Below are 26,133 nucleotides of genomic sequence, written 5' to 3' on the forward strand. Positions count from 1 at the left end.
ACACACACACACACACCCCAAAAACCTATCGGTGAAGTCTTAATATGTGGAATAGTGATACACACACACACACACCCCAAAAACCTATTGGTGAAGTCTTAATATGTGGAATAGTGATACACACACACACTAAAAACCTATCGGTGAAGTCTTAATATGTGGAATAGTGGTGTCTGAATCCTGGCTATTCAAATCGCAGAGGAGCTGACTTCAGAGGCTCTGCCCACGCTAAGCAGTGTGCTTTATCCTCATAGAGTATGGTGGTTTGTTTTTTTAAATTTTTTATTTCTTTGGTCAGTCGTGGGGCTTGGACTCCTTTTTTTTTTTCCCCCTCTCCCAGTCCTGGGGCTTGAACTCTGGGCTTGGGCACTGGCCTTAAGCTCCTTCTGCTCAAGGCTAGCACTCTACCCTAGAGCCACAGTGCCGCTTCTTTTTCTGTGATTAATTGGCAATAAGGGCCTCACAGACTTTCCTGCCCCAGCTGGCTTCAAACAGAACCAACATGATCTTTAGATCTCAGCCTCCTGAATAGCTAGGATGACAGGTGTAAGCAACAATGTCGGCTGGAAGGCTATGTTTTATTTTCACGTGAGTGAGAAAATCAGCTCAGGGTGATTAAGCAATTCAGTCTTGCTCCTAAATCTCTACAGAGGCAGATTTGCAAGCAAAGTTGCCTGGATCAAGCCTGAGACCTTTTTTTACAATATCAAGGACATAAAATGCAACCGTGGAGAATAATAGCAGGGAAAAGGATGTGAAGTCAGCAACAGATTAGGAAGTGGGTGCTGACTTTATAAAAAAGTGATACATAGAAACAAAAAGCAGTCTGTGCCTAAGGGATTAGCCTGGTCCTGTGCATATGCATGTTTCCATACATTTTTCACATCTTTTTCTTGCAACTTTGTTTAAAAAGTATGGCTACAGGGGCTGGGAAGGTGGCTCAGTGGTAGAGTGCTTGCCTTGTATGCCTGAGGCCCTGGGTTCCATTCCTCAGCACCACATAAGCAAAAAGAAAAAAGCCAGAAGTGGTGCTGTGGCTCAAGTGGTAGAGTGCTCACCTTGAGCTGAAGAGCTGAGGGACAGCACCCAGGCCCAGAGTCCAGGCCCCACGACCGGATCCCCCCCCCAAAAAAAAAAGAAAAAGAAAAAGTATGGCTACAGCCAGATACTGGTGGCTCATGCCTGTAATCCTAGCTACTCAGAAAGCTGAGATCTGAGGATCAAGGTTCGAAGCCAACTCAGGCAGGAAAGTCTGAGAGACTCCAACTACCAGGAAGATGGACATGGTAGAACACGAGCTTTGAGCACAAAAGCTCAGGGACAGTGTCCAGTCCCTCATTTAAGCCCTAGGACTGGCACCAAAAAAAAGAAAACAGAAGTATGTCAGTTAGTGTGTCATGGCACACACCTGTAACCCCAATTTATTGGGAGGCTGAGGTGGGAAGATTACATTTGGGTCCAGACAGGGCAGTCAGATTTGGCCGCTGAAACTCTTTTTTCTTTTTTTGTTTTTTGTCGGTTGTGGGGCTTGAACTCTGGGCCTGGGCGCTGTCCCTCAGCTCTTCAGTTCAAGGCCAGCGCTCTACCACTTGAGCTACAGCGCCACTTCCGGTTTTCTGGTGGTTTATTGGAGATAGGAATCTCACGGTCTCTCCTGCCCGGGCTGGCTTTGAACCGTGATCCTCAGATCTCAGCCTCCTGAGTAGCTAGGATTACAGGCGTGAGCCACCAGGGCCTGGCTCCGCTGAAACTCTTAATTAAAACAAATAAAAAAAGCTGGAAATGGTGCTGTGGCTCAAGTGGCAGGGTGCTAGCTCTGAACACAGGCTCAGGGACAGCGCCCAGGCCCTGCAGTCAAGCCCTAGGACTAGCAAAAAAAAAAAAGTTGTTTTTTTTCTTACTTAACTATGGAAACTGTAAAACATTTTTTTCTCACAAACCAAGTGTGTTCCTAAAGTCCTAAAGTTTGAACTCAGGGCCTTGTGCTTGTTCAGTGCAGGTGCTCTACTACTGAACCACACCTCCTGACCCTTGTTAGTTTTTTTTCTTTATATTTGTAGGTGGGGATCTTGCTTTATGCGTCCTTGCTCCAATGGGGATGACAGATGGGAGCCACTGTACCTAGCCACTGGCTAGAGATGGAGTCTCTCAAACTCCTGTGTGTCCAGGCTGGATCTTCACCTCCTACACAGCTGGGGTCCCTGGCACCACCACGCCCAGCACACATGAGTTCCTCTGTAACCTTTCCGAGAACTTCATCCACTATTAGTTTTTCAGGAGCTTTAGTGACATTACAATTTACATACCATCAAGCTGTGTAGCTGGGTAAATTCCTCTTGGAGGCTGGAGGAGAGCAGCTGTGTTTGGCCAGGCTGCTTCTGCCCTGGCCCTGTGTCAGATGGAGGACCTGCACTCTGCCGTGGGGCTCTGCCCTCCAGTGCTCAGGTGGCTGGTTCCCTGAGCCCTGAGTCTGGGACATTCAAGGCAGGAAGAAACGCCAAGAAGCTGGATGCTGTGTCCCATGGGCCCCGAGGCCTCTCACAGGCTTCTTTAGTTCTCTCGCATTTAGTCTCCCCAGGTGCGAGGTTTACTTTCACTTAGGAAGAGGAGCAGCACAAAGTATGTATACCCCGGTGATCAGAAGCACAAGTGTTGCCTTATTATTATTTTTCTTCCAGATGAAACACACAACATAAAATGAGCTTCTTGGGACACAGTCTCCCTGTGGCCAACTTACTATTCTGCCTCAATTTGTGGGGATTACAGGTATGCTCTTGCATACTGGTGGTGAACTTTTCCTGCCTAGCCTGTCAGGGTGGTTTGTAGCTTTCTGTCAGGCCACTGACTGATAAAAATAATACAAATACAAATATTGACTCAGAACACACCTAAGAAGATTGGCAAACTTAGTTTTTATGAGGGGGGAGAATGGACTGTTTTTACATTTTGTTTACTTCATGCATGGTGTAAGAATTAGTGGCTAAAATTATACAAAGGACTGGGAATGAAAATATTTACTAATTCAGGATAAAGTTATTTGTTGGGCAGTTACACTAAAATTGAACATTTTGGCTAGTTCTGTATAATATATCACAAACAGCTGAGACATATCAGATGCACAACTGAAAACTGAATCAAGTGTTTAAACTTAGTTTACAGTTTTAATAAGTTAATATGTTCAGTAAGTTCTCAAACTTATTAAATTTTTTAAACAGTAGCAAAACTCACACTTTCCTTCTTTTGAAAGTGCTTTGATGGATTATCAGGATCCATTAAGAAACATCTAAATGGAAAGAAACACAGAAATACATTTTATGTGTCAGTTTTTAAAAACAGAAAAAGGCCAGATAAACTACAGAACATCAGACTTAACTAGTCACAAAATCTACATAAAAATTATTTTGTAGTTTACACACATAGGACAAGAGAGAAATACAGAATTTTTTTTTTTTTTGGTTGGTAATGGGGCTTGAACTCTGGGCCTGGGCACTGTCCCTCAGTTCTTCAGCTCAAGGCAAGTGCTCTACCACTTGAGCCATAGCACCACTTCCAGTTTTCTGGTGGTTTATTGGAGATAAGAGTCTCATGGACTTTCTGCCCGGGCTGGCTTTGAACTGCGATCCTCAGATCTCAGCCTCCTGAGTAGCTAGGATTACAGGTGTGAGTTATTGGTACCCAATTCTGATGTGTATTTTTTTTTTTTTTGTCGGTCATGGGGCTTGAACTCTGGGCATGGGTGCTGTCCCTCAGCTCTTCAGCTCAAGGCGAGCGCTCTACCACTTGAGCTACAGCGCCATTTCCGGTTTTCTAGTGGTTTTATTGGAGATAGGAGTCTCACGGTCTTTCCTGCCCAGGCTGGCTTTGAACCGCGATTTTCAGATCTCAGCCTCCTGAGTAGCTAAGATTACAGGCGTGAGCCACCGGTGCCCGGCCTGATGTGTATTTTTATACATATGTAAAAACACATTGATGGCCCAGGGTGCTAGAAAAGGCAGAATTGAACCTTAGTGGTAATCAGCTGACTTTACCTCCAGGACTTCACAGGGGGCCCCAGCTACAGGCACAGGTTTCCCACGTTGTTTTGAATATTCTGTGATCAAGGCCACTGCTTCGTCTAAGCTAAGGAACCATAAAAGAATAGTGTGGTATGAGAACACTCTTGGGGGTGATCAACGTTTGTCCTCTTGATTATGGGGGACAAGCCTCACAGGTGCATACTGAGGTCTACATGAATGTATACTTTGAGGATGTGGAACTTACTATACGTATCAAATAATACTCAAACAATACGCATCCGTAAATGACAGCAGGTAATGATGGCAGTGGTTCTCTACAAAAATAAGCAGAGAAAAATGCGCGGGAGGAGAGGGCTACCTCTGAGTGACCAGCGCAGCAGAGTGGATGCAGGGATGGACTCAAGAAGCACCACTTTCCTTCCTGAGCATCGGCCCAATTCTTCCTTACCCCCTTTCTTTATCTTTCATGTCTGCCCCCCCCCCCCCATACCAATAAGCTTATTGTTGCTGACTCTGCAGGTGCAGAAAGAATCAACAGCAAGATCAGTAAAAGCTACACCCTACAATAAAGCCTCCATGCTCTGAGCAAACGTTGGAGGAATAAATGTGTAATTTTGGAGTTTGAGGCAGGATTGTCAGACACTTTTTTTTTTGGGGGGGGGGAGGGAGGAGGGCTGGTCCTAGGGCTTGAATTAGACCTGGACAATGTCCCTGAGTGTTTCCTTTCAAGGCTAGTGTTCTGCCTCTTGAGCAACAGCTGAACTTCCAGCTTTCAGTGGTTAATTGGAGATAAGAATTTGACAGACTTTCCTACTTCAGCTGGCTTTGAACTGTAATACTCAGTTTCCTGATTAGCTAGGATTACAGGTGTGAGCCACCAGCACCTTGTTGTTAGACACTTATTTGGAAGATTTAGGCGGCATGTCAAATGATCTGATGCCAGGTTCACGTTCCAAGGGTTTGGATTGCAGGGCAATAAACAGTAACGGGATAGCTCTACAACGGAACTTTCACTTACAACCACACAGCTCTACCTTTGTCTGATAGCTTTTTCCAAAATAAGAACACAATCTACAGAAACTGAACAGTAAGTTGGACCCATACGCACTATATTAACTTACCTTACGTCATTTGCCAAATAGTTGACTAGTTCAGTGATGTTGTTGTTGGTATTTATTGCATGCAACTTCAACACTTGAAAGTATTTTGTCTTTGCCAAAGTCCCAAACTCCTTCTTATTTATGATAGTATTCAGTATCAGACTTCTAATCTGTAGAGTGACAAGTTAAATTAAACACTGTTAAATTCCAAGTCTTATTTGATACTGAAAATTTCTCATAACCAGAAGCTGGATTGTCATTCCATCGGAACTAGGCTTCCTTCCTGTGGGGCAAGAAGAGAGAGGCTCTGCTACCCGCGGTGGAGCACAGAAAAGAAACACAGCTATTGCTAAGCACTCTGGGACTTCCTCTGTCATAACATTATCTGTTAAAACTATATATTCCACTGAGTACGGCAGTAAATAAGACAGCCTTGGGCTGGGAAGGTGGCTCAGTGGTAGAGCGCTTGCCTTGCATGCAAGAGGCCCTGGGTTCAATTCCTCAGCACCACATAAGCAGAAAAAAAAAAAAAAAGCCAGAAGTGGCGCTGTGGCTTAAGTGGTAGAGCATTAGCCTTGAGCTGAAGAGCTGAGGGACAGCGTCCAGGCCCAGAGTTCAGACCCACGGCCGGACCTCCCCCCACCCCCCCCAAAAAAAAGAAGATACCTTATTATTTTTTTATTTCTTTTTAAAAAGTTTTAAATTTTTTATTGTCAAGGTGATGTACAGAGGGTTTGCAGTTAGAAGACACCTTAAAAACAACAAAACTGAGGATTTTTATTTTATTTTTGTCAGTCATGGGGCCTTCTCAGCACCCAGGATTTTTATTTTTAAAAATTTTGTCAGTTGTGGGACTTGAACTCAGGACCTGAGCACTGGCTCTGAGCTTTTGTGCTCAAGGATAATTAATGCTCTACCACAGCTTCACTTCTGGTTTTTATGTGGTTAATTGGAGGTAAGAGTCTCACAGCCTTTCCTGCCTGGGTTGGCTTTGAAGCACATACCTTAGATCCCAGCTTCTTGAGTAGCTAGGATTATAAGTGTGAACCATCAGCGCCCAGAACTACTGAGGTTTTTTATATGCAGCACACACACATATATATCTTAATTTTATTTTGGCAAAAGTGATTATCTTCTAGAATTGACAGTTTCTAGTAAAAGGAGGTGCAATTGCCTCTTACTTGGTGGGAAAATCCTGCTAAATGGCCAGTGTTCATCTGCTCTTCTAATTGCTGCAAAATGATTGGAGGATTGCACGAGTCCAGAAAATTCTAAGGAAAAAAAAATCAAAGCATAATTTAAAAAAGTATTACTACTACTAATTTCTGTCAAGTCTGAAAGCTTAACATTTTATTTTTTAATTTTTTTTTTGGTCCGGTTATGGGGCCTGAACTCTGGGCCTGGGCGCTATCCCTCAGCTCTTCAGCTCAAGCCTAACGCTCTACCACTTGAGCCACAGTGCCACTTCCGGCTTTTTTTTTCCCTGCTTATGTGGTGCTGAGGAATCGAACCCGGGGCCTCATGCATGCAAGGCAAGTACTCTACCACTGAGCCACTTTCCCAGCTCCGAAAGCTTAGCATTTTAAAGTCAGAAATATTTTAAAGAATTTTCTAATATAAGCCAGGCACTGCTGGCTCAGACTTAAAATCCTAGCTACTCAGGAGGCTGAGATCTGAGAATCGAGGTTCAAAGCCAGCCAGGACAGGAAAAGTCCATGTGACACTTATCTCCAATAAACTACTCGAAAACCAAAAGTGGTGCTATGGCTCAAGCAGTAGAGTGCTCGCCTTGAGCTGAGGGACAGCGCCCAGGCCCAGAGTTCAAACCCCATGACCGACTAACAAACCAAAAAAAAAAAAAAAAAAGAATTTTCTAATATGGAATAAAAATCACTTTTACCTTTAAAATTACTGAGCAAGGGGGGGAACAAAGGTATTTTATACTGCTTATTCAAACAGTAAGATATTTCGCTGCTATAAGTGCCAAAAGGAATCTACTTAAATCCTAAAACATTCAAAAGCAACAAGGGATAAGTACATGAATAATCAAAAAGGAAAAAAAAACATGTTAAAGACAAGTACAGATGGCTTTGAAAAGGCAATTAATAGACCATAAAAATACATATGTTCATTTACACAGCTCTCTACCTACAGCTTATCTACCTGTGGAGGAAATAATAGTAAAATATTTCAAACTGCTGTGCTGTGCTCTGTTTGTGCTTGTATTTTTAAGAAAAGTGAGTTATTTTTAAGAGCTTAGTATTTTGGGGGGCTGGGAAGGTGGTTCAGTGGTAGAGCGCTTGCTTTGCACGCATGACGCCCTGGGTTCGATTCCTCAGCACCACATAAGCAAAAAGAAAAAAGCCAGAAGTGGCGCTGTGGCCCAAGTGGTAGAGCACTAGCCTTGAGCTGAAGAGCTGAGGGACAGCGCTCAGGCCCAGTGTTCAGGCCCCATGATCGGACCCCCCCCCAAAAAAAAAATAAAAAGAGCTTAGTATTTTTTTGGTCAGTCATGGGGCTTGAACTCTGGGCCTGGATGCTGTCTCTGAGCTCTTCAGCTCAAGAAAAGCTCTCTACCATTTAAGCTACAGCATTACTTCTAGTTTTCTGGTAGTTTATTGCTCAACTCCCACACATAAAAGCTCCCCCTCTCTCCTATCTCTCATTTGGCAAAGTACTTTGCTAAAGCTTCCTTGGAGCTTTTCCCATCTTGTCCAGTTCCTCACCAGCCTCTCCTTAGACTCAGCTCCGTGCAAGGGAGTGATGTACAGCTCAGGAAAGTTAACGTTCATGGCACCTCCCTCCTGTTTGATCAGGCCCACAGGCTTGGCTGTTCCAGCTAAAGTACTACTGCCGTTATCACCTCACTTCTTCCAAGGAGATCAGTTGTTCTCCCTGATGAAGAATAAAAGGCCAGCCTGCAATCCTAACTATTCAGGAAGCTGAGATCCAAGGATCCCGATTCAAAGCCAGCCTGTATAGAAAAGTCTGTGAGGCTCTTAGCTCCAATAGATTACCAGAAAAGCCAGAAGTAGAGCTGTGGCTCAAGTGATAGAGTGTTAACCTTAAGCAAACGAAGCTCAGGGACAGACCCAGTTCCTGAGTTCAACTCCCTGGACCAGTAAAAGGAAAAAAAAAAAAAAAAGGTCCAACCCCGCTTGAAGACATCTGCCAGCTGGATCTCAATGGATAATGGATCTTTCTGTCTTACCTCCCTCTAAACCCTCCATCTTGCTCATGCTTTATAGGGCTGGTCAGAAGAAAACAGGACCTGATGTGAAGCACAGGCAACCCAAGTCCTTTCATTCCCTTAGCAGTCCCGGAGGAATGGCGTCCCATTACCTTAATTTGCTGGTGTCTTTTCTCTGAGTGGGGCATGAGCATGAGACAAGCCAATGCAAAGGCCGGGAGCTCTAACTGGACATACTGCCGGGCGACTCCCATCATGTCTAGATCGTCTGAGACAGGACATCTTCGAGAGAGGAGGTCACTAGTTAATGATCTATTGTATGTTACGGCTCCACACTTCCAATAATTTCAAACCCCCAAGTGCTGGTATATGATACATGCTTATACGTGTAACTCCAGACCTTGATGGCATCTGTGAGAGAAAGCAGCTCTGCCCACAGGAACAGGGCTACGGGTCCCAGTTTGAGCGTGTCTGAGTGTCTACAGAGGCATAGACTTCTAGTACTAGGGTCTGAATTCAATTCAGAGAATGCTTAGTGAACATCAACTTGCTAGGAAATGGGAAATACATGGGCTGTAGCCATCCTGAAATATGAATTTTATTATAAAAACAAGTGTTGTTTAACTTCCCAACAAAAAGGAATCACAGCCGTCCTCCATTGACCCCAGGCGCTATACTACTCAAGCCCCTTGGTAAATGCCTGAACAAACCCTACACATCCTATGGTTTTCCTCTACACAAACAAACCTACTTATGCTAAAGCCCAGCTCTTTGACAGCATCACACCAGAGAGGCTAAGAGTGGCTAGCGGGTATGCCGGTTGTATACATAGCACGGACAGGCTGTCATTCATGGTGGAAGGCATGAGATTTTATAACTTTACCCACAATGGTGCTCAATTTAAAACGAATCAATTGTTTAAGAAAATTTGCATTAATATTTTCAGACTGTAGTTGACAGCAGGTAATGGAAACCACAAAAGGAAAACCACTGGAGGAAGGATAAGAAGGATGGGGAAGAGGGACGAGCAAGAGGGACAGAGGGCTGGGGGAGGGGGTTAGGGGGTTGGGGAGGGTTATAGGTAGGAAGGCGCCACTGTGCTCAGAGATGCTGGCCAGAAATAATTTTAGAAGCAACAGCTCTCACTTCGTTGGCAAGAGAATGAATGTTTACTTACTCTAGGACAGCGACCAGACTCTCACAACAGTCTACTAACTGATCGGGTCTTAAAGGACAAGAGGCTGCAAAGGAAAAGCAATAATGACACACAGGCACTCAGGTACCAACCAGCACCGCCAGGTCTTCAGGACAGGAAGTACCTGAGAGGAGAGGGATGTGGATGACGTGCTGCCAGGCCTTGCTGAAGTAGGGGACCTGAGGAGACAGCACATCACGGACTTAGGTCTGGGTGCTTTGAACGCTCTTCACTTCGTAGTCATAGAACTACACATAGAAAGCGTGGGCTACACATTCTAGGACCAAAGTCTTAAGTCTGCTCCCTCCCTGTTTGAGATGATGATATTCCCATACTGTCCTAATTTATCAAAATAGGAATAAAGGATCTATTTCTATATAATATAGTGATTATGAGGCACATAACTTGGGAAATTAGCAAAGATGAATAGGACATGGTATTTGGCTTTAATGACCAAGGAGCTGACCACTCAGTCCAGTGTGCCTGGCAGTCACAAGGCCAGCAAGTACAAAGGTTAAGTTTAAAGACTTAAAAAACAAACTACATACCTGCCATAATGAATGCATACCGGAGATGGCTTTTAAAACTTTCTTTAGATAAGAAATCTGTAAAAATAAATAAATTTAAGAAATCCTGAAGACAACCAAAAATGGAATGTTTCAACATGAAATACTGGAAAACACACACACACGTATGTGTGTGTACTCAGGGTCACCCTCTCTTTTTAACTCAAATCTGGCTAGCGTTCTACCACTTGAGGCACAGCTCCATCTCCAGAATTTTGCTAGTTAAGTAGAGGTTAAGAGTCCTGGGGAATCTGCATGCCAATTGAGACCCTCAGGTCCCAGCCTCAGGAGAAGCTAGGATTATAGACATGAATCACCAGCACCAGGCAAAATGCTAGCTTTCCAAGGTCTGAAAAGGAGTATCTGTAGAAATTCAACTTGCATGACATTTGGCAGAGAAGTTCCCTTATGTGTTCTTGAGTATTAAAACAAAACAAAACAAAAAGCCAAGAAACTTTCCAAGTGTTGCCAGTGCACCGCTGGCACCTGAGTTTGCGTAAGTGCCAATGTGAAAGGTATGCTAAGGCTGCGCACAGCTTCCTCAAACCCTTGTCTTACTCACCATGTTGAAGCCGAGAAGCTTCTGCAAGAGTCCATTCCAAAGCTGCAGGTCATAGATTTTGTATTCTAAGCAAAGCTCTGCTACCAACTTCACCACCTGAAGCCAAAAACCCAGTCAAACAAACAAACACACCACAGAAAGACAAAAAGACCAAAAAAAAAAAAAGAAACAAGTTATGTTGCTTTAAGACACTGTAAATCCAACCACCTCTGGGAAAGGTCAGGTAGTTTAATAGGAAATATACTTATAATCTACAAATGTCTATTAATTCATTTCAATAAAGGCTTGAACCCAGGGCTTCGCACTATCTTGACTTTTTCACTTAAGGTTGCTGTTCCTAACACTTGAGCTACATGTACAGTTCTGGCTTTTTGATGGCCACCTGGAGATAGGAGCCTTAAAGTTTTGTCTCTCCAAGCTGGCTTCTAACCTTGATCCTCAGATCTCAGCCCCTTGTGTAGCTAGGATTATAGGTATGAGCTACCTGCACCCGGCCAATTCTTCTATTGGAGGATATTGTGCCTCTTGGCCTCATAGTGGCTCCAATGCCTCAACGCCTAAGTTCCCACGGCAGCTAGGGGGGACACTCCCCTCTACAGAGGCCAAGCTCTGTGTGCACAAGGACAGCCCTTCTCTTTCTTGCTTGTAGCAATGATTTCAACCCAGGAGCTTTAGAGAAGAAAGGAGAACATTCCAGATTGCCTCATCCATTGATCCCCTAGACAGGAAAAGGAGCAAAGAGCTCAGGGCAGTGGACCTGCACGGGGACAAAGGGTCTGTCTTTCAGGCACGTGAGGGTGAGTGAAAACAGGAACATGTGCAAAGGTGGGAGGCCCATACCTCTACCTGTATCATTCTTCCTACCTGTGGCTCGTGGCTGTGGTTTTTCCACAGGCCCTTAATCATTCCTTCTTTAGGGCTGTTGCAAAATAACTCATATGTGATGGGGATGTTCAGTGTCTCAAATGATGCCAGGAAGGTTATACATTTCAAATAGGATCTGGAACATAGAGGCATTTATAAGATTTATTCTTTGTAGGCCACATTTACAGCAAAAATAAAAGGGTGCCTCAAGAAGATGAGGCCAGTTTGTTGGGAAATGTCCATTTCATTTTCTAAATGTAGTCACAGAATATCAGATAAAATTAGTTTGAGCAAAAAGAAACCATCTAGTTTTCTAAATGCTGCTAAGAAACAATGGGGACAGATGTTCTCAAAGACCTATCTCCCTTTTGTCAAAATGTCCAGAATAGAGAAGGCGATAAAATTTACACAGCTATGTGGAGGCTGTGTAATGAATTAGAGGCCTTTGAAATCACAGTTCCAGGGGCTGGAGCCAGGGCTCAGGTGTAGAGCATAAGCCATCGAGTGCAAGCACTAGATCAAAAGTTTGAGTCCTGGTCTTAGACAAACAAAACAAAAACATAGTCCCCCTCCACCCCCCCAAAAAAAGAGAGCTACCTATTTAATAAAACAATGAATAAAATACTACTTACTTGACTTCTTCAATAGGTTTTTTGAAGAGAGATTCTACAGTTTCCTTATCAGCCAGACATAGGAGACACTGAAGAGCTCGTTTTTTGTGAGAAAAAGTTAGCTGGCGTATGCCCAATGTCTGTAAATCCAAAAAGACTTGGAGAGTTGAGCTGCACATCTACATGTTGTAGTTAGGTAAATAAGGTTCAATTTAGGTAAATATCACCTTTTTTTTGGGGGGGGGGCAGCACTAGGCTTTGAACTCAGGGCCTTAGCCTTATTACCTCTTGAGCCATGGCCCCATCCCTTTTTTCCTTTTGTTACTTTTCAAATAAGGTTTCACCTTTTGCCCTCACTGGTCTAGACTGCGATCCTCTTACTTACATTTCCTGTGTAGGTGGGATTATAGGTGTAGGTGTGTACCTGGAGAAAATCTATAATCCCCAGATATGCAGAAGGCATAGTAGGAGAATCATAGTCCCAGACCGGCTCAGGTAAAACAACAACAGAAAAGAAACCATAGCAAAAAGAGTAGGGCATAGCTCAAGTACTCTAGAGCTTGCTTGACAGCCTGGGGTCAGTCCCCAGTACCAAGCGGGGAAAACACACTTTGATACTTCAATATGTGAAAGCCCGAAGGCCAAAAGAGGTTCCATGTGACACAGAGGTTCATGCCGGAAGCCGTTTTACGCAGGCACAAGGCCAAGGTGGAGATTTCTTGGGACCAGATTGTTTGGTCCCCTGGGGTCAGGAACATTGACTAATTAGGGAGCTAGTCGCCCAGAGCCATCAATGGTGCATCATTCACTCTGCTCAGCAGTGGTTACAAAAGCCAGTGCTAACTGGAGCATAGTGCGTGTAATAGTCCTTGTTTACAGAGTAGCATAACCTTTGATTAAGTATGCAAGCCAGCCTTATCTCAGGCATGGCCTATGAAATCAATGGTGGAAAGCACACAGGAAAAGAACATGACCCTGCCGAGCCCATGGGGGTTTTGATAAAGTTTCTAGAGCTTACACTTGTAGCTGATGTTGCAAACATGAACAGCATTCTTGAACTGTAATCAATCGGACGAGACAAGAGGAGATATACAACTCTGCAAAAAAAAAAAAAAAAAACTATTTGTTTTTTAACTTAGTGATAGGTTACTAAAACCAGAAACCTGTGTTTTTGTCCATAGTAAAAGTCAATTGGACATCCCAAACACAGGCCAAGATTTGGTTCCATGACATTTTTGCTTTGCCTGTTCAAGGAGTTAAATATTTTTTAGAGTTCCTTCATAACTAGAGAAAATGATATAAGCATCAAGAGTCAGCCTGTTTTTCATCTGTAAAATAGCTTGTCAATTTGGGTCACTTAAGTTCTACTTAGGAAACTGACTCATGACCTGGTATAAATATGCTGAAGGTTTCACGTGTGCAAAATGCTGTTTTGGTAGAATCCAGGACCTTGCAAGTGGCCCATTTCGACGTCTGGCCGCAGGGCCGCAGGGAAGGGCCTGAGGGACCAGAAGGATGACAAAGGTATGCCACGGACCTCCCACTGGAAAAGACAGCAAGCTCCTTCTACTCTTTGCTGGGGATTTATTTTCTTCTCTCTTTGAACTGCTTCTGTCTAAGACTTTGCATGTGATTGGTTCAGTCAGAAAGGCCAGGAGCCATCTCTTGCTTAGACAAAGATGTGTCTGACCTTAAAAGACTAGACAAGAGAACTAGGGACATGGCTTAAGTTTAAAGTGCTTGTGTAGCAAACACAAGGTCCTGGGCTCAGTCCCCAGTACCACTTGAGAGAGAAAGGATATGGAGAAGGAAGACTAAGGAAGCACTGAGCCAGCCACATGGCAAGTCCAAAGCCAGCCTGGGCTACTTTCCTGATGATCAGATCTCCAGGATCAAGGCAGGCTGTAGAATCTCAGCCACTTGACTGGCTTTTGGTCTAGATCAGGAATGGCAATAGGCTGGTATGCATGCCACCACACCCTCTTCTGGGCCTATGCCAACCACCACTAATAGATAACTACATTCTGTCTGATTCAGTCTCAAAAGATTGCTAAGCCAGAAGCAATCTGATGAAAGCAACATGTTTTTCTTGGTCTTAGCCGTAGAAGGACAAAGATAATTTGGTGGCCCATATTTGAGCCTTCCCAGCCTACTATAGTGAGAGGACAAAGCCTTGGCCTGAGATTGACTTTCTGCTTAAGGGGTCCTAGAAACTAATCCTAATCCTAGATCTAAGTTATTTTACCTTACCTGTCCCCAACACACACACACACACACACACACACACACACATGCATGCACGCACGCACGCACACACTCACACACATGTGATATTCATATCAATGAATTGACTTTTTTCAAAGATTCGAATCTAAGCATATCCAGAAAATCTTTTTTTTCCTGTTTTCATTTCCTGGAGTTCATTTCAATAAATATTATGTGATATGATCAGATGCATACAGGCATTGCACAAAGTCTTTTATTTTATTTTATTTTTTGGGGTCTGGTTATGGGGCCTGAACTCTGGGCCTGGGCACTATCCCTCAGCTCTTCAGCTACCACTTGAGCCACAGCACCCCTTCTGGCTTTTTTCCTTTTGCTTATGTGGTGCTGAGGAATCGAACCCAGGGCCTCATGCATGCAAGGCAAGCGCTCTACCACTGAGCCACCTTCCTAGCCCCCACAAAGCCTTTTAATGGCCAACCTCTGTAAAATTATTGATGGGAATTTTACTGAGCATCAAAATAGAATGGTACCTTCGTAGTGTTTCATCTTCTTGATATTCAAATAATTCTGATGGTTTCTTTGAAAAGAAAACAAACTATATTAACGATATGACAAATAAATGCAAAGTGACATTCTAACTAGATCCTAGACTCAGGGGGAGAAGTTGAATAACAAACATTATAGAAGCCAGGGGTTAAACGCAGGGTCTCACACTTGCTAGGCAGGCATTCCCCCACTGAGCCAGGTCTCCAGCCCCAAAGATCCTTCTTTGAAGAGTCTGTGCCCCTAGAGACTTGTAAGACACAAAGAGCCTTTGAGAAAAGCCCCTAGCTCCCACCTAACAGTGACTCCAGGGCTGTGAGCACTTACCTCCCTTGGTGTTGTTGAGGGACACAGCCATTTTTCCAATAACATGTCCCAGATTCTCTCTAAATTAATTTCATTGACTTCAGCTATTTCTTTAGCTATGGTGTGAATATCTAAGATATCCAAAGCGAGGAATTAAAAAGACAAACAAAACAAAAAAACTCCCAGATTTTTAGTGTAAGACAATTGGGAATCAAAACGATAGGTCTTCCTGAACCAAAATAGTAAGAATTTGGTTCTCACCGGGATAGTTGTTGCCCGAGGAATTCTGCATCCTTTCAATTATGCTGGGGTGTTCATAGAGGCTAACAATGAGGTGTGCTGGCTTTCCTATCGCTCTTAGGTACTCGGGAGTGTTCAGCCTATGGTTGATGAGCACGGCTTCTGTGCCGGAACGCTGGAACTGGACATGAAGCTTCTTCAGCAAAGCCTGGGCCTTGTCACGCGTTTCATCCTTGCAAAAAACCCAAGCAGGAATTAACTGAAGTATATGGAGAGTGCCAATAGTGGAATTCTTCAGAAAGACTATGTCAAAGCCCACCAAAATAAGTACAGAAAATGGGTACTTGCAAGAGGCGGGGGCAAGGGGAGAGGTGCAGAGGAATGAAAGGGAAAGGGAGTGGAACGCAGGTAAGAATCTACTGCATAGACCATACAAGTGAGAAAAATAAGGGCTAGGGTGGGTGGAAGGGGACTGAAAATGTTGAAGGGATGGCACAGATCAAGGTGCACTGTAGATGTAAAGGGTGAAGGGCAAAAAAACTCATCACATTACCTAAGAATTAAGAAAAGTGAGAGAAGAGGTGGGGTGGCTGAGAATGTTGAAAGGGGAGACACTGGGGCTGGGAAGGTGGCTCAGTGGTAAAGCACTTGCCTTGCATGCCTGAGGCCCTGGGTTCAATTCCTCAGCACCACATAAGCAAAAAGAAAAAAGCCGGAAGTGGCACTGTGGCTCAAGTGGTAGAGCGCTAACCTTGAGCTAGCGCTTGGGGGACAGCGCCCAGGCCCAGAGTTCAGGCCCCACGACCACCCCCCCAAAAAAAAGGGGAGACACTGATTAAGAAACTCTGGATTCATAAACTGCTTTGGTGAATGGCAATTCCTTTGTACAACTACTTAAAGATAATAAAAACATTAAAATAAGGGGCTAGGGATGTGCTTGCCTAGCATGCATGAGCCCTGGGTTCCATTCCCCAGTACCACATAAACAGAAAAAGCCAGAAGTGGTGCTGTGGCTCAAATAGTAGAGTGCTAGCCTCGAGCAAAAGAAGTTCAGGGACAACGCCAGGTCCTGAGTTCAAGCCCCAGGATGGGCAAAAATAAAATAAAATGTTAGAACTTGAAAAAAAAAATTCAGGGGCTGGGAAGGTAGCTCAGTGGTAGAGTGCTTGCCTTGCATGCATGAGGCCCTGGGTTCAATTCCTCAGCATCACATAAGCAGAAAAAGCCGGAAGTGGGGCTGTGGCTCCAGTGGTAGAGCGCTAGCCTTAAGCTGAAGAGCTGAGGGACAGCGCCCAGGCCCAGAGTGCAGGCCCCATGACTGGCCAAAAAAAAAAAAAAAACAAACTTATTTTACCAATCCAGGGCATGCTAGGAATTCATCTTTACCAATCCTCAGTTATATCCCTGAGCACACAGCTGCAGGTCTGCCCTCCATTCTGTGCACTGGGGAAGAGAGGGAGGAGGGCCAAGCAAGCACAGCTTCCAGTAAACACTCACCTGAGACGGGATGTTCTGCAGCCACCTCTCAGCTAAATAAAGGCAGAACTTCAAACTAGACATCTTGAAAGAACCTGAAACCATAAAAAAGATTCATGGGCTAATCTGAATTGACAGAACGAATCTTAGTCAAAAGAATAAAAATTTGTTTTTGCAGTCCTGGGGTTTGAACTCAGAGTCTTGTGTTTGGGGCAGGTGCCTACCACTTAAACCATGCCTTCCACCCTTTCTGCTTTAGTTATTTTTCAAATGACAAATAACTTCTTCCTTAGGCTGGCTTTCTCTATAATCCGTCTATTTATATATATATCTATATATGTGTATAATATATATAAATATATATTAAAAATATATATTTTTTGGTCATCAGTCATGGGGCTTGAACTCAGGGCCTGGGTGCTATTCCTGAGCTTCTTTTATTCAAAGCTAGCAGTCTACCACGTTGAGCCAAGCTCTACTTTTAGCTTTCTGGTACTTAATTGGAGATAAGAGATTCACGAACTTTCTTGCCTGGCTGGCTTCAAATTGCCATTCTCAGATCTCAGCCTCTTGAGTAGCTAGGATTACAGGCATGAACCACTGGCACCTGGTTCACAATCTTTCTATTCTCGCTCCCTCCTAGTTGGGACAACAAGCATACGGTAACATAGATAGCTTATTGGTGGAGTGGAACTTGACAATTTTTTTGCATGATCCTACCAATCTCTACCTCCCAAGTAGTTGAGAAGAAAGCTGTCACCACACCTGGGAAAACTTGCAGATACTTTTACATATTAAGAATGAATATCAGCCGGACGCTGGTGGCTCACGCCTGCAATCCTAGCTACTCAGGAGGCTGAGATCTGAGGATCGCTGTTAAAAGCCAGCCCGGGCAGGAGAGACCGTGAGACTCCTATCTCCAATAAACCACCAGAAAACCGGAAGTGGCGCTGTAGCTCAAGTGGTAGAGCGCTTGCCTTGAGCTGAAGAGCTGAGGGACAGCGCCCAGGCTCAGAGTTCAAGCCCCACGACCGACAAAAAAAAAAAAAAAAAAAGAATATCAGGAATAGGAAATGTACTCATTGCCAAACCCCCTGCTCAACCCCTCTGTGCAGCATTTTTACAATTAAAAAAACGTACAAAAAAAAAAAAAAAGAATATCAGGTTAAAAGGGGCAGACGGATATCCAATATGAGGGATGAAGTTTGAGGCCAGTAAGTGCATGAGATATCTTCCCTCTTCAACCCACAGCTGGGCATAATGTCCTGTGCTGTCATCCTAGCAGCATGGGAGGCTGAGCCTGGGAGGGAGGAGGTTCCAGGACAGCCCTGGTAGAAAAGGCTGGGTGTGGTGACGCACGCCTGTCAGCCTGTGATGCAATGCCTAAAATAGGTAGTTCATAGTCCAGGCAGGTGAGACCTTCTCTCAAAACAGGGCAATAAAGGGATGGAAGTAGGGACTGGTTGTAGAGGGCCTGCCCAGTAATCACCATGCCCTAACGTCAACCCTTAAAGGGGTCCATGTCCATTTATATCCCACCTACACCTGGGAACACCTGTGATCCCATGGACCCAACAAGGAGTCTGCATCGCCTAAGCTGTGGAGCATTCAGCAGTGCTGAATGTATGTGGGAACATACATTTAAAAATACACGAGGGGCTGGGAAAGTGGCTCAGTGGGAGAGCTCTTGCCTTGCATGCATGAAGCCCTGGGTTCGATTCCTCAGCACCACTTAAGCAGAAAAAGCCAGAAGTTGTGCTGTGGCTCAAGCCGTAGAGCACTAGCCTGAGTTGAATAGCTGAGGGACAGCGCCCAGACCCAGAGTTCAGGCCCACGACCGGCAATAAGTAAGTAAGTAAATAAATAAATAAATACAGGATAAAGGTCTTAACCTTGAGACAGTTGGGGCTGAAGGCAGAGCTCAGTGGTAGAGGACTTCTGGGCACCCACAAGGCCCTGAGTTGCATCCCTAGCACTATGAAAAAGGAGCACAAAGGGGCAGCATGATGGCTCCCTGGACTGACCCCAGTGGAAGGAGGCTTAGCTACCTTCTGGGACTTCCTGGGTGAGGCTGGTGGCGATGGCAACAGCCCACTCCGGGTTGACTATGGACAGCAGGTAGGACTCGATGGTCTGAGTGATCTTGGCTATCTCCTTGTTCTTTAGCACTGAGGACTTGGTGTGGGTTAATTTCAGGAGCTTGGGCTTCAGATTTTTCTCGAAAACATGCTTGGCAGTAGACATGTAGAGAGTATCTAGTGAGAACTTCCAGGGAAAGGCAAGGAAAGGGAATTGTGAGTGCCTCCAGTCCACCATCAGGGCTGATGCTAGCACAAGGAAGCTCCCTGGCCAGGCTGTGGCCAGACCCGACCCAACCCAACCCAACTCAACCGGACCCAATCTGACCCGACCCGACCCGTTACCTTCATCAACTTGGAGATTAAGAGCAGCGTGGGGAGAGACTTCTCACTGAGCTCAGAAGCTGGGAAGGAAATGGGGAGAGGATGTTTAGCTTCAGAAAAGCAAAAATATATATATATATATTTTGGCTACTTACTAAAATCCATCTGAAAGTAATGAACATACAGAGAATCTTCCAGAAGTTCTGTGCCGTGCCAAACAATATTAAGTGAAAAGGCAGTCTAGTCTGGGCAGCCGAGGGCAGCGTTATCACATGCTCCAGCATATACTGGTACTCCAGGTCCACAGGAGGGGAAATTCTTTTGTATGACTCCAAGTGCTTCAGGAGACTCAATGCCTGCATTAAAATAAATCCTGTTTCTGCAGGCCCAGCCCCGCCTCATGGCCTGTTCCATTTCCCGGACAGACCTCTTTCCATCAAAACCTTTCGTAGCTTTCCCTGCGATGGTGCTCTCCTCAGACAATTCATACAAACAGTAAAGGAACCATCTAGAAGATAACAGTCACTTGTTCTTGAGAGGATATTTTATAAACAACACTACAGAAGCTCTCAATAATCTTTTCCAATAAATTAGAGACAGGCTTAAAAATGATTTCTGATGAATTAATTCATTTTTGAGATGGGGGGGTGTCTCGCTATATTGCCCAGTCTTGCCTCAAATCCCTGGACTTAAGTGATCTGCCCACCTTAGCCCCTCAATCAGCTGGGACTACCCATATATGCCACTGACCCCTAGCTACATTTCATTTTAAATACAGAGGTCTTAGATCTAAAATTAATTCTCTGTATCTATTTATCCAGTGTTTCTATTTTCTAGTTGGGGGCTTGTAGAGCTTTTAATTAACCTTTTTTCTTTTACTATTAAAATCTAATTTAAGAATATGGACCAAAAGCCGGGTGCCAGTGGCTCATGCCTGTAACCCTAGCTACTCAGGAGACTGAGATCTGAGGATCGAGGTTCAAAGGCAGTCCGGGCAGGAAAGTCTGTGAGACTCTTATCTCCAATAAACCACTAGAAAACTGGAAGTGGCGCTTGCGCTCAAGTGGTAGAGCGCTCACCTTGAGCTGAAGAGTGTAAGGACAGCGCCCAAGCTCAGAGTTCAAGTCCCACGACCAACAACAACAACAAAAAAAAAAAAAAGAAAGAAAAGAAAAAAGAAAATGGACCAAAATTCAGAAATAATTAAGAAGTTAGGAAGGGGCTGGGAATGTAGCTAAGCATACAATGTTTGCTTAGCATGCATGGAGCTCTGGCTTCCATTCCTAGGAATGCAAAGAGAAAAATGGAAGGAAAGGGAGAGAAGAATGAAAGCGGGGAGGAAGATAAGAAGAAGCTAAGGACAGTACTAACAATTGAGTGTTCTGGAGCTTCTCATTAATACGGAAGCTAAACCTAACAGAGCTGCCTGTCCTTTTCCCCCTGTAATTCTTCATAACTAGTGCTATAGTCATGTCATTCTCTCAGATAGCTCATTTAAATCACCTCAGTACAGCAAAAATAAGATAAAGATAAATAATAAAATATGGGTATCATGAAACTTTTTACTAAAGTAATAATAATAAAAAGAAAACCTTTTTATTCCTGGAATCCTTTTAAAGAAAAAAGCTCTAGAATAAAGTATAGAGTTCAAAGGGAAGTCAAAAGATTATCCAGAGATACAGGATAACAGTAATGTTCTTTGTGATCCAAAAAAAAAGCATAAAGATGATGTTGAGCTCTTTAGTGTATTTGTTATACCTGATTAATATTAATATTGGTTATCTTTTCATCAGCTCTCTCTATAACTTTCAGGACAACTTCAATCATCTCATAATCATAGGGATCCAACTGTACAAAAACAAACACAACATTAAAGTGTGAGGAGACATGCCGTGCAGAAGATTTGTTCAATTAATGTTTGCTGATACATTAACAGATATAAAATGTCAGTGTACTACAATCTGGTTGAATTATTCTTTAAAATTTTCACTATAAGCCAGCCGCCAGTAGCTCACATCTATAATCCTAACCACTCAGGAGGTTGAGATCTGAAGATCATGGTTCAAAGCCAGCCCGGGCAAGGAAAAGTCTATAAGACTCTTGTCTCTACTGGTCACCGGTGGCTCACGCGTGTCTACTCATGACGCTGAGATCTAAGGATCATGGTTCAAAGCCAGCCCCTGCAGGAAAGTTCGTTAGACTCTTATCTCCAATAAACCACTAGAAAACCAGAAGTGGCAATGTAGTTCAAGGGGTAGAGCACTTGCCTTGAGCTGAAGAGCTGAAGGACAGTGCCCAGGCCCAGAGTTCAAGCCCCACCACTGACAAAAAAAAAAGACATCTCCAATAAAGCACTAGAAAACCAGAAGTTACACTGTGGCTCAAGCGGTAGAGTGTCGCTTTGAGCTGAAGAGCACACAGACAGCGCCCAAGCCCAGAGATCAAGCTCCACAACTGACAAAAAAAAAAAAAAGAAGAAACATTGGGTCAAAATTTCACAATTTTATAAGATGTTGAAATTGAAGTTCTATTTCTTTTGTTTCTAATGGGAAAATGAGAATAGGAATAAAGAGGCATTTTCTTGGGAAGGACTTCATGTCAGTCTCTCTCAAAAGCCTTTTTAGCTGTACCTGTACTTTCTGCTCTAAGAAGTAACAGGGTGGTAGCTACATATACCATTCTTTGTTCTTGGACTCTGCCCACATATTATCATTTTCTATTTTTTAAATGTCAACTTGCATCACATGACTAACAGAAGTGGGAGAAGGTCCATTTGTACTTGGGAAGTTGGAGCAAGTTCACATGTTTGGCTGAATTACAGGCAAAACACCCAACTGAAATTTGTCTTACAGTCTTTCCATCTTATTTCCCTGTCATTTATCCATCAACCTACCTCTTGACTAAAAAACTTTAATTCTGGGCTGGGAATGTGGCTTAGTGGTACAGTGCTTGCCTAGCATGTATGAAGCCCTGGGTTTGAGTTCTCAATACCACAAACACAGAAAAAGCCAGAAGTGATATTGTGCCTCAAGCAGGAGAGTGTTAGCCTTGAGCAAAAGAAGCTCAGGGATAGTGCCCAAGCCCTGAGTTTAAGCCCCAGGACTGGCCAAAATAATTACAAAAAAACTTCAATTCTCAGAAGAATTGGAAAATACACATCTAAAAGATATTCATTATAGTAATTATAATAACAAAATTTATTGTTTGAACATCTCTCCATAAAAATCTGTTTAAATATATTTGAACCACATAATAATAGAATAATAAAAAGCATATAGTAATAGGAATAATAAATAAGCTGGGTACTGGTGGCTCACGCCCGCAATTCTAGCTGCTCATGAGGCTCAGATCTGAGGATTGTGGTTTGAAGTCAACTCAGGCAGGAGAGTCTCATCCCTAATAAACTACTCAGAAAAGGCTGTAAGTGGCGCTGTGGCTTGACGGGTAGGGCGCTAGCCTAAAAAGAATCTCAGGGACAGCACCCAGGCCTTGAGTTCAAACCCCAGGCCTGGCAAAAAATTAAATAGATAATAACAAAACTAGGATAATCACTATACCAAGCTATTAACATTTATTGCTTTTTTGTTGTTTTTTTGTCAGTCAGGCTTGAACTATGGGCCCTTAGCTCAAGGAGAGTGCTCTACCATTTGAGCCACAGTACCACTTCTGGTTTTCTAGTGGTTTATTGGAGATAAGAGTCTCAGAGTTGGGCGCCGGTGGCTCACGCCTGTAATCCTAGCTACTAAGAAGGCTGAGATCTGAGGATCATGGTTCAAAGCTCAGGCAGGAAAGTCTGTGAGACTCTTACCTCCAAAAAACCACTAGAAAACTGAAAGTGGCACTGTGGCTCAAGCACTCACCTTGAGCTGAGGGATAGCACCCAAGCCCAGAGTTCAAGCCCCATGACAGACAAAAAAAAAAAAAAGTCTCACAGACTTTCCTGCCCAGGCTGGCTTTGAACTACAATCCTAGATCTCAGCCTCCTGTGTAGTTAGGATTACAGGTGTGAGCCACCAGGGCTTGGCTTAGTATTTATTTCTAAAGAGCAAAAATATTTATTCTATAGAATAGGATAGGGAAGTTTCTTTCCCTTTTGGGTTTACAGTGGTCTCTCTAGGTTAAGTCTTTTTCAAAGTATGTATGCTATGTTTAAAAAAAAATCTGGGGGCTGGGAAGGTGGCTCAGTGGTAGAGCACTTGCCTTGCATGCCTGAGGCCCTGGGTTCGATTCCCCAGCACTACATAAGCAAATAGAAAAAAGCCAGAAGTGGCGCTGTGGCTCAAGTGGTAGAGCGCTAGCCTTGAGCTGAAGAGCTGAGGGACAACGCCCAGGCCCAGAGTTCAGGCCCCATGACCGGACTCCCCCCCAAAAAAAAAAATCTGAAGGAAAAGTGCTGTTTAGAAATACAGGATATGGGGTTGGGGATTTAGCTCAGCAGAAGAGCACTTGGTTGTCAAGTGCAAGACCCTGAGTTTGGTCCTTAGCTCTGGGGAAAAAAAAAAAGCTATAAAAGACCAAAAGGATATCCAAGGCAACTAAAAATACAGGACAGGATCATGCCTATAATCCAAACTATCCAGGAGGCTGAGATCTCAGGATCATGGTTTGAAGCCAACACAACAGAAAAGTCTGTGAGACTCTTATCTCCAATTAATCACAATAAAACTGGAAGTGGAGCTGTGGCTCAAAGTGTAGTGCTAGCCTCGAGTGAAAAAGCTCAAGGACAGTACCCAGGCCCTGAGTTCAAGCCCCACAATCGACAACAATAAAAGATGCCCATGTAATTGTAACTCCTCTGTATGGTAGTCTCACAATAAAAATAAATAAAAGAAAACCAAGAAAGAAAAACCAAGGAGAAAATAAACCAGGACAGATAGATGGCATTTGTAATCATACATATCTGATTAAAACAGGAAAGATGCTTGAAGAGACTCCATGTATTCACTTCCCTATTTGTCTGCCTACCTTTCGCAGTATTCCACTAAGACTGATGACCAAATCCTTTGTGCTGGTGAGTAAAGGCACCATCTCGATGGCTTTGGCCAGGAATTTGGAATGCTGCCTCTTGGCAGACACCTGGGCGGCATCTCCCTGGCTTTGGCTGGCATTGGTGTTGTGGAGAAGAGTTTCAATGAAAAGCTGGAGGGCTGCATCACAGTCCAACTGAAATGTGCTGAAAGAAGTTGTGGATTTCAGACAATGCACACACCTTACCCGCTCCCACCACGCAAATTAAACCTTCCCATTGTCCAGCCCCAAGTCACACAAACTAGGGACCACCAGAACTAATAATAATAATAAGCCTTTTGGAAATCAGAGTCTTTCCTGGGAAAGGTGAAGGAAGGGGTGACACTGTCCAGAAAAAGAAAGGTACTGAAAACCTGTCTTATAAAATGTACAACATCTTAATAATAATAAAGTTATACTAAAAAATAATAACATTGGAAACAATTCAACTGCCCCTCAATGAGAGGATGGCTAAATAATGTATCCATAGGACAGAATTTAGCCAAGTTCAACAGACAGGAGGAAGATCTGTGCCTATGGACTGCAGAAGACACAGTAGTAACAGCAACATGTTACAAAATGGTTTGCAAAATATAATTCTGTTTCAGTAAATTTTATAAACAACAAAAGACCAACCCAGGCTTTTCTTTCTCTCTCATCCTTTTGGCAATACTGGGTGTTTGAACTCAGCCCCTGGTTGATTACGGTGTTCCTTCCGTGGGGGAGTAGCCTGTGGCTAAGCCAACAACAAAAACACTCTGAGAGTTCAAGGAGTTACCTGCAATATTCCAGAATGAGGCTTGTGTCCATATCAATGTTCTCCACAAGAGCTTTCGTGAATTCTTTCTTGGTGAGAAAGTCTTGTCTAAAGGCTGGTTGAAAAGAAATCTAGAAATGCAAAGAGTAAAATGTAGTCTTGGCTGGTTTCAGGACTCTAGATCCTCCTCCATCAGCCCTCTGCCTGTTGGCATTACAGGTTGTGTACCACCACTACTCTTCTCAATAGTATTTTTTGGGGGGGGGGTGGAGGGAGGGAAACATACAGGTACTGGGGCTTGAACCAAGGCCTCATGCTCAGCTTTTGCACTCAATGTTGGTGTTCTGCCACTTGAGCCACAGTTCCATTTCTGGCTTTTTGCTGTTAATTGGAGATAAGACTTTTCTTTTCTTTTTTTGTTTTTTGTCGGTCGTGGGGCTTGAACTCTGGGCCTGGGCGCTGTCCCTCAGCTCTTCAGCTCAAGGCGAGCTCTCTACCACTTGAGCTACAGCGCCACTTCCAGTTTTCTGGTAGTTTATTGGAGATAGGAGTCTCACGGTCTTTCCTGCCCGGGCTGGCTTTGAACCGCGATCCTCAGATCTCAGCCTCCTGAGTAGCTAGGATTACAGGCGTGAGCCACCAGCGCCCGGCGAGATAAGAATTTTTTGTGGGTCTGGTTTTGAATCACCATCTTTAGACCTTCTGAGTAGCTAGGATTACAGGTGTTCATTGGCACATGCCATCAATATTATCTTGAATCTGCCAGACACAGTGGCATGTGTCTGTCATTCTGGATATCCGGGAGTCTGAGGGCGGAGGATATCTCGGGCTCAGGAATTTAATACCAGTTCGGACCACATAGCAAAACCCCAAGCAAGTAAACAAACAAACACCTTGACCAAACAACAGCAGCAGAAAACAAAAGTATGAGGCTATAGGTAAGGCCAGAAAGAGCACAAGTATCAAATGACATTAGATACACACCTGCCTATAAATGAGAAAGCTAAGTAGGTGAAAATGTGTATTCTTAAGTTCCTATGTGCAAAAGGAAATGAAGCAGAAGGTCTCTTTT

General features: G+C 43.8%; 1 protein-coding gene across 1 annotated transcript in view; it reads right to left on the reverse strand.

Annotated features, from left to right (window-relative positions):
* Window positions 1-3,134: 3,134 nt before the first annotated feature.
* Kntc1 (kinetochore associated 1) overlaps window positions 3,135-26,133 on the reverse strand; it is a 69,537-nt gene continuing 46,538 nt past the window's right edge. Inside the window, exons 42-63 of the mRNA XM_013023064.1 lie at window positions 25,083-25,192; window positions 24,263-24,470; window positions 21,056-21,145; window positions 19,482-19,653; window positions 19,319-19,377; window positions 18,944-19,160; window positions 16,917-16,990; window positions 15,441-15,651; window positions 15,201-15,310; window positions 14,861-14,907; window positions 13,123-13,201; window positions 12,126-12,244; window positions 11,494-11,629; window positions 10,630-10,725; window positions 10,050-10,106; window positions 9,626-9,680; window positions 9,484-9,547; window positions 8,459-8,588; window positions 6,298-6,387; window positions 5,138-5,286; window positions 4,029-4,119; window positions 3,135-3,283 (exon numbers count right to left, since the gene is read on the reverse strand). Coding sequence (XP_012878518.1) covers window positions 3,263-3,283; window positions 4,029-4,119; window positions 5,138-5,286; window positions 6,298-6,387; window positions 8,459-8,588; window positions 9,484-9,547; window positions 9,626-9,680; window positions 10,050-10,106; window positions 10,630-10,725; window positions 11,494-11,629; window positions 12,126-12,244; window positions 13,123-13,201; window positions 14,861-14,907; window positions 15,201-15,310; window positions 15,441-15,651; window positions 16,917-16,990; window positions 18,944-19,160; window positions 19,319-19,377; window positions 19,482-19,653; window positions 21,056-21,145; window positions 24,263-24,470; window positions 25,083-25,192 — 2,385 coding nt within the window. The 3' untranslated portion in view covers window positions 3,135-3,262. The remainder of the gene's footprint in view (window positions 3,284-4,028; window positions 4,120-5,137; window positions 5,287-6,297; window positions 6,388-8,458; window positions 8,589-9,483; window positions 9,548-9,625; window positions 9,681-10,049; window positions 10,107-10,629; window positions 10,726-11,493; window positions 11,630-12,125; window positions 12,245-13,122; window positions 13,202-14,860; window positions 14,908-15,200; window positions 15,311-15,440; window positions 15,652-16,916; window positions 16,991-18,943; window positions 19,161-19,318; window positions 19,378-19,481; window positions 19,654-21,055; window positions 21,146-24,262; window positions 24,471-25,082; window positions 25,193-26,133) is intronic.

Source organism: Dipodomys ordii, unplaced genomic scaffold, assembly GCF_000151885.1.
Source record: "Dipodomys ordii isolate 6190 unplaced genomic scaffold, Dord_2.0 Scaffold66, whole genome shotgun sequence".
In the NCBI taxonomy this organism is placed as follows: domain Eukaryota; kingdom Metazoa; phylum Chordata; class Mammalia; order Rodentia; family Heteromyidae; genus Dipodomys; species Dipodomys ordii.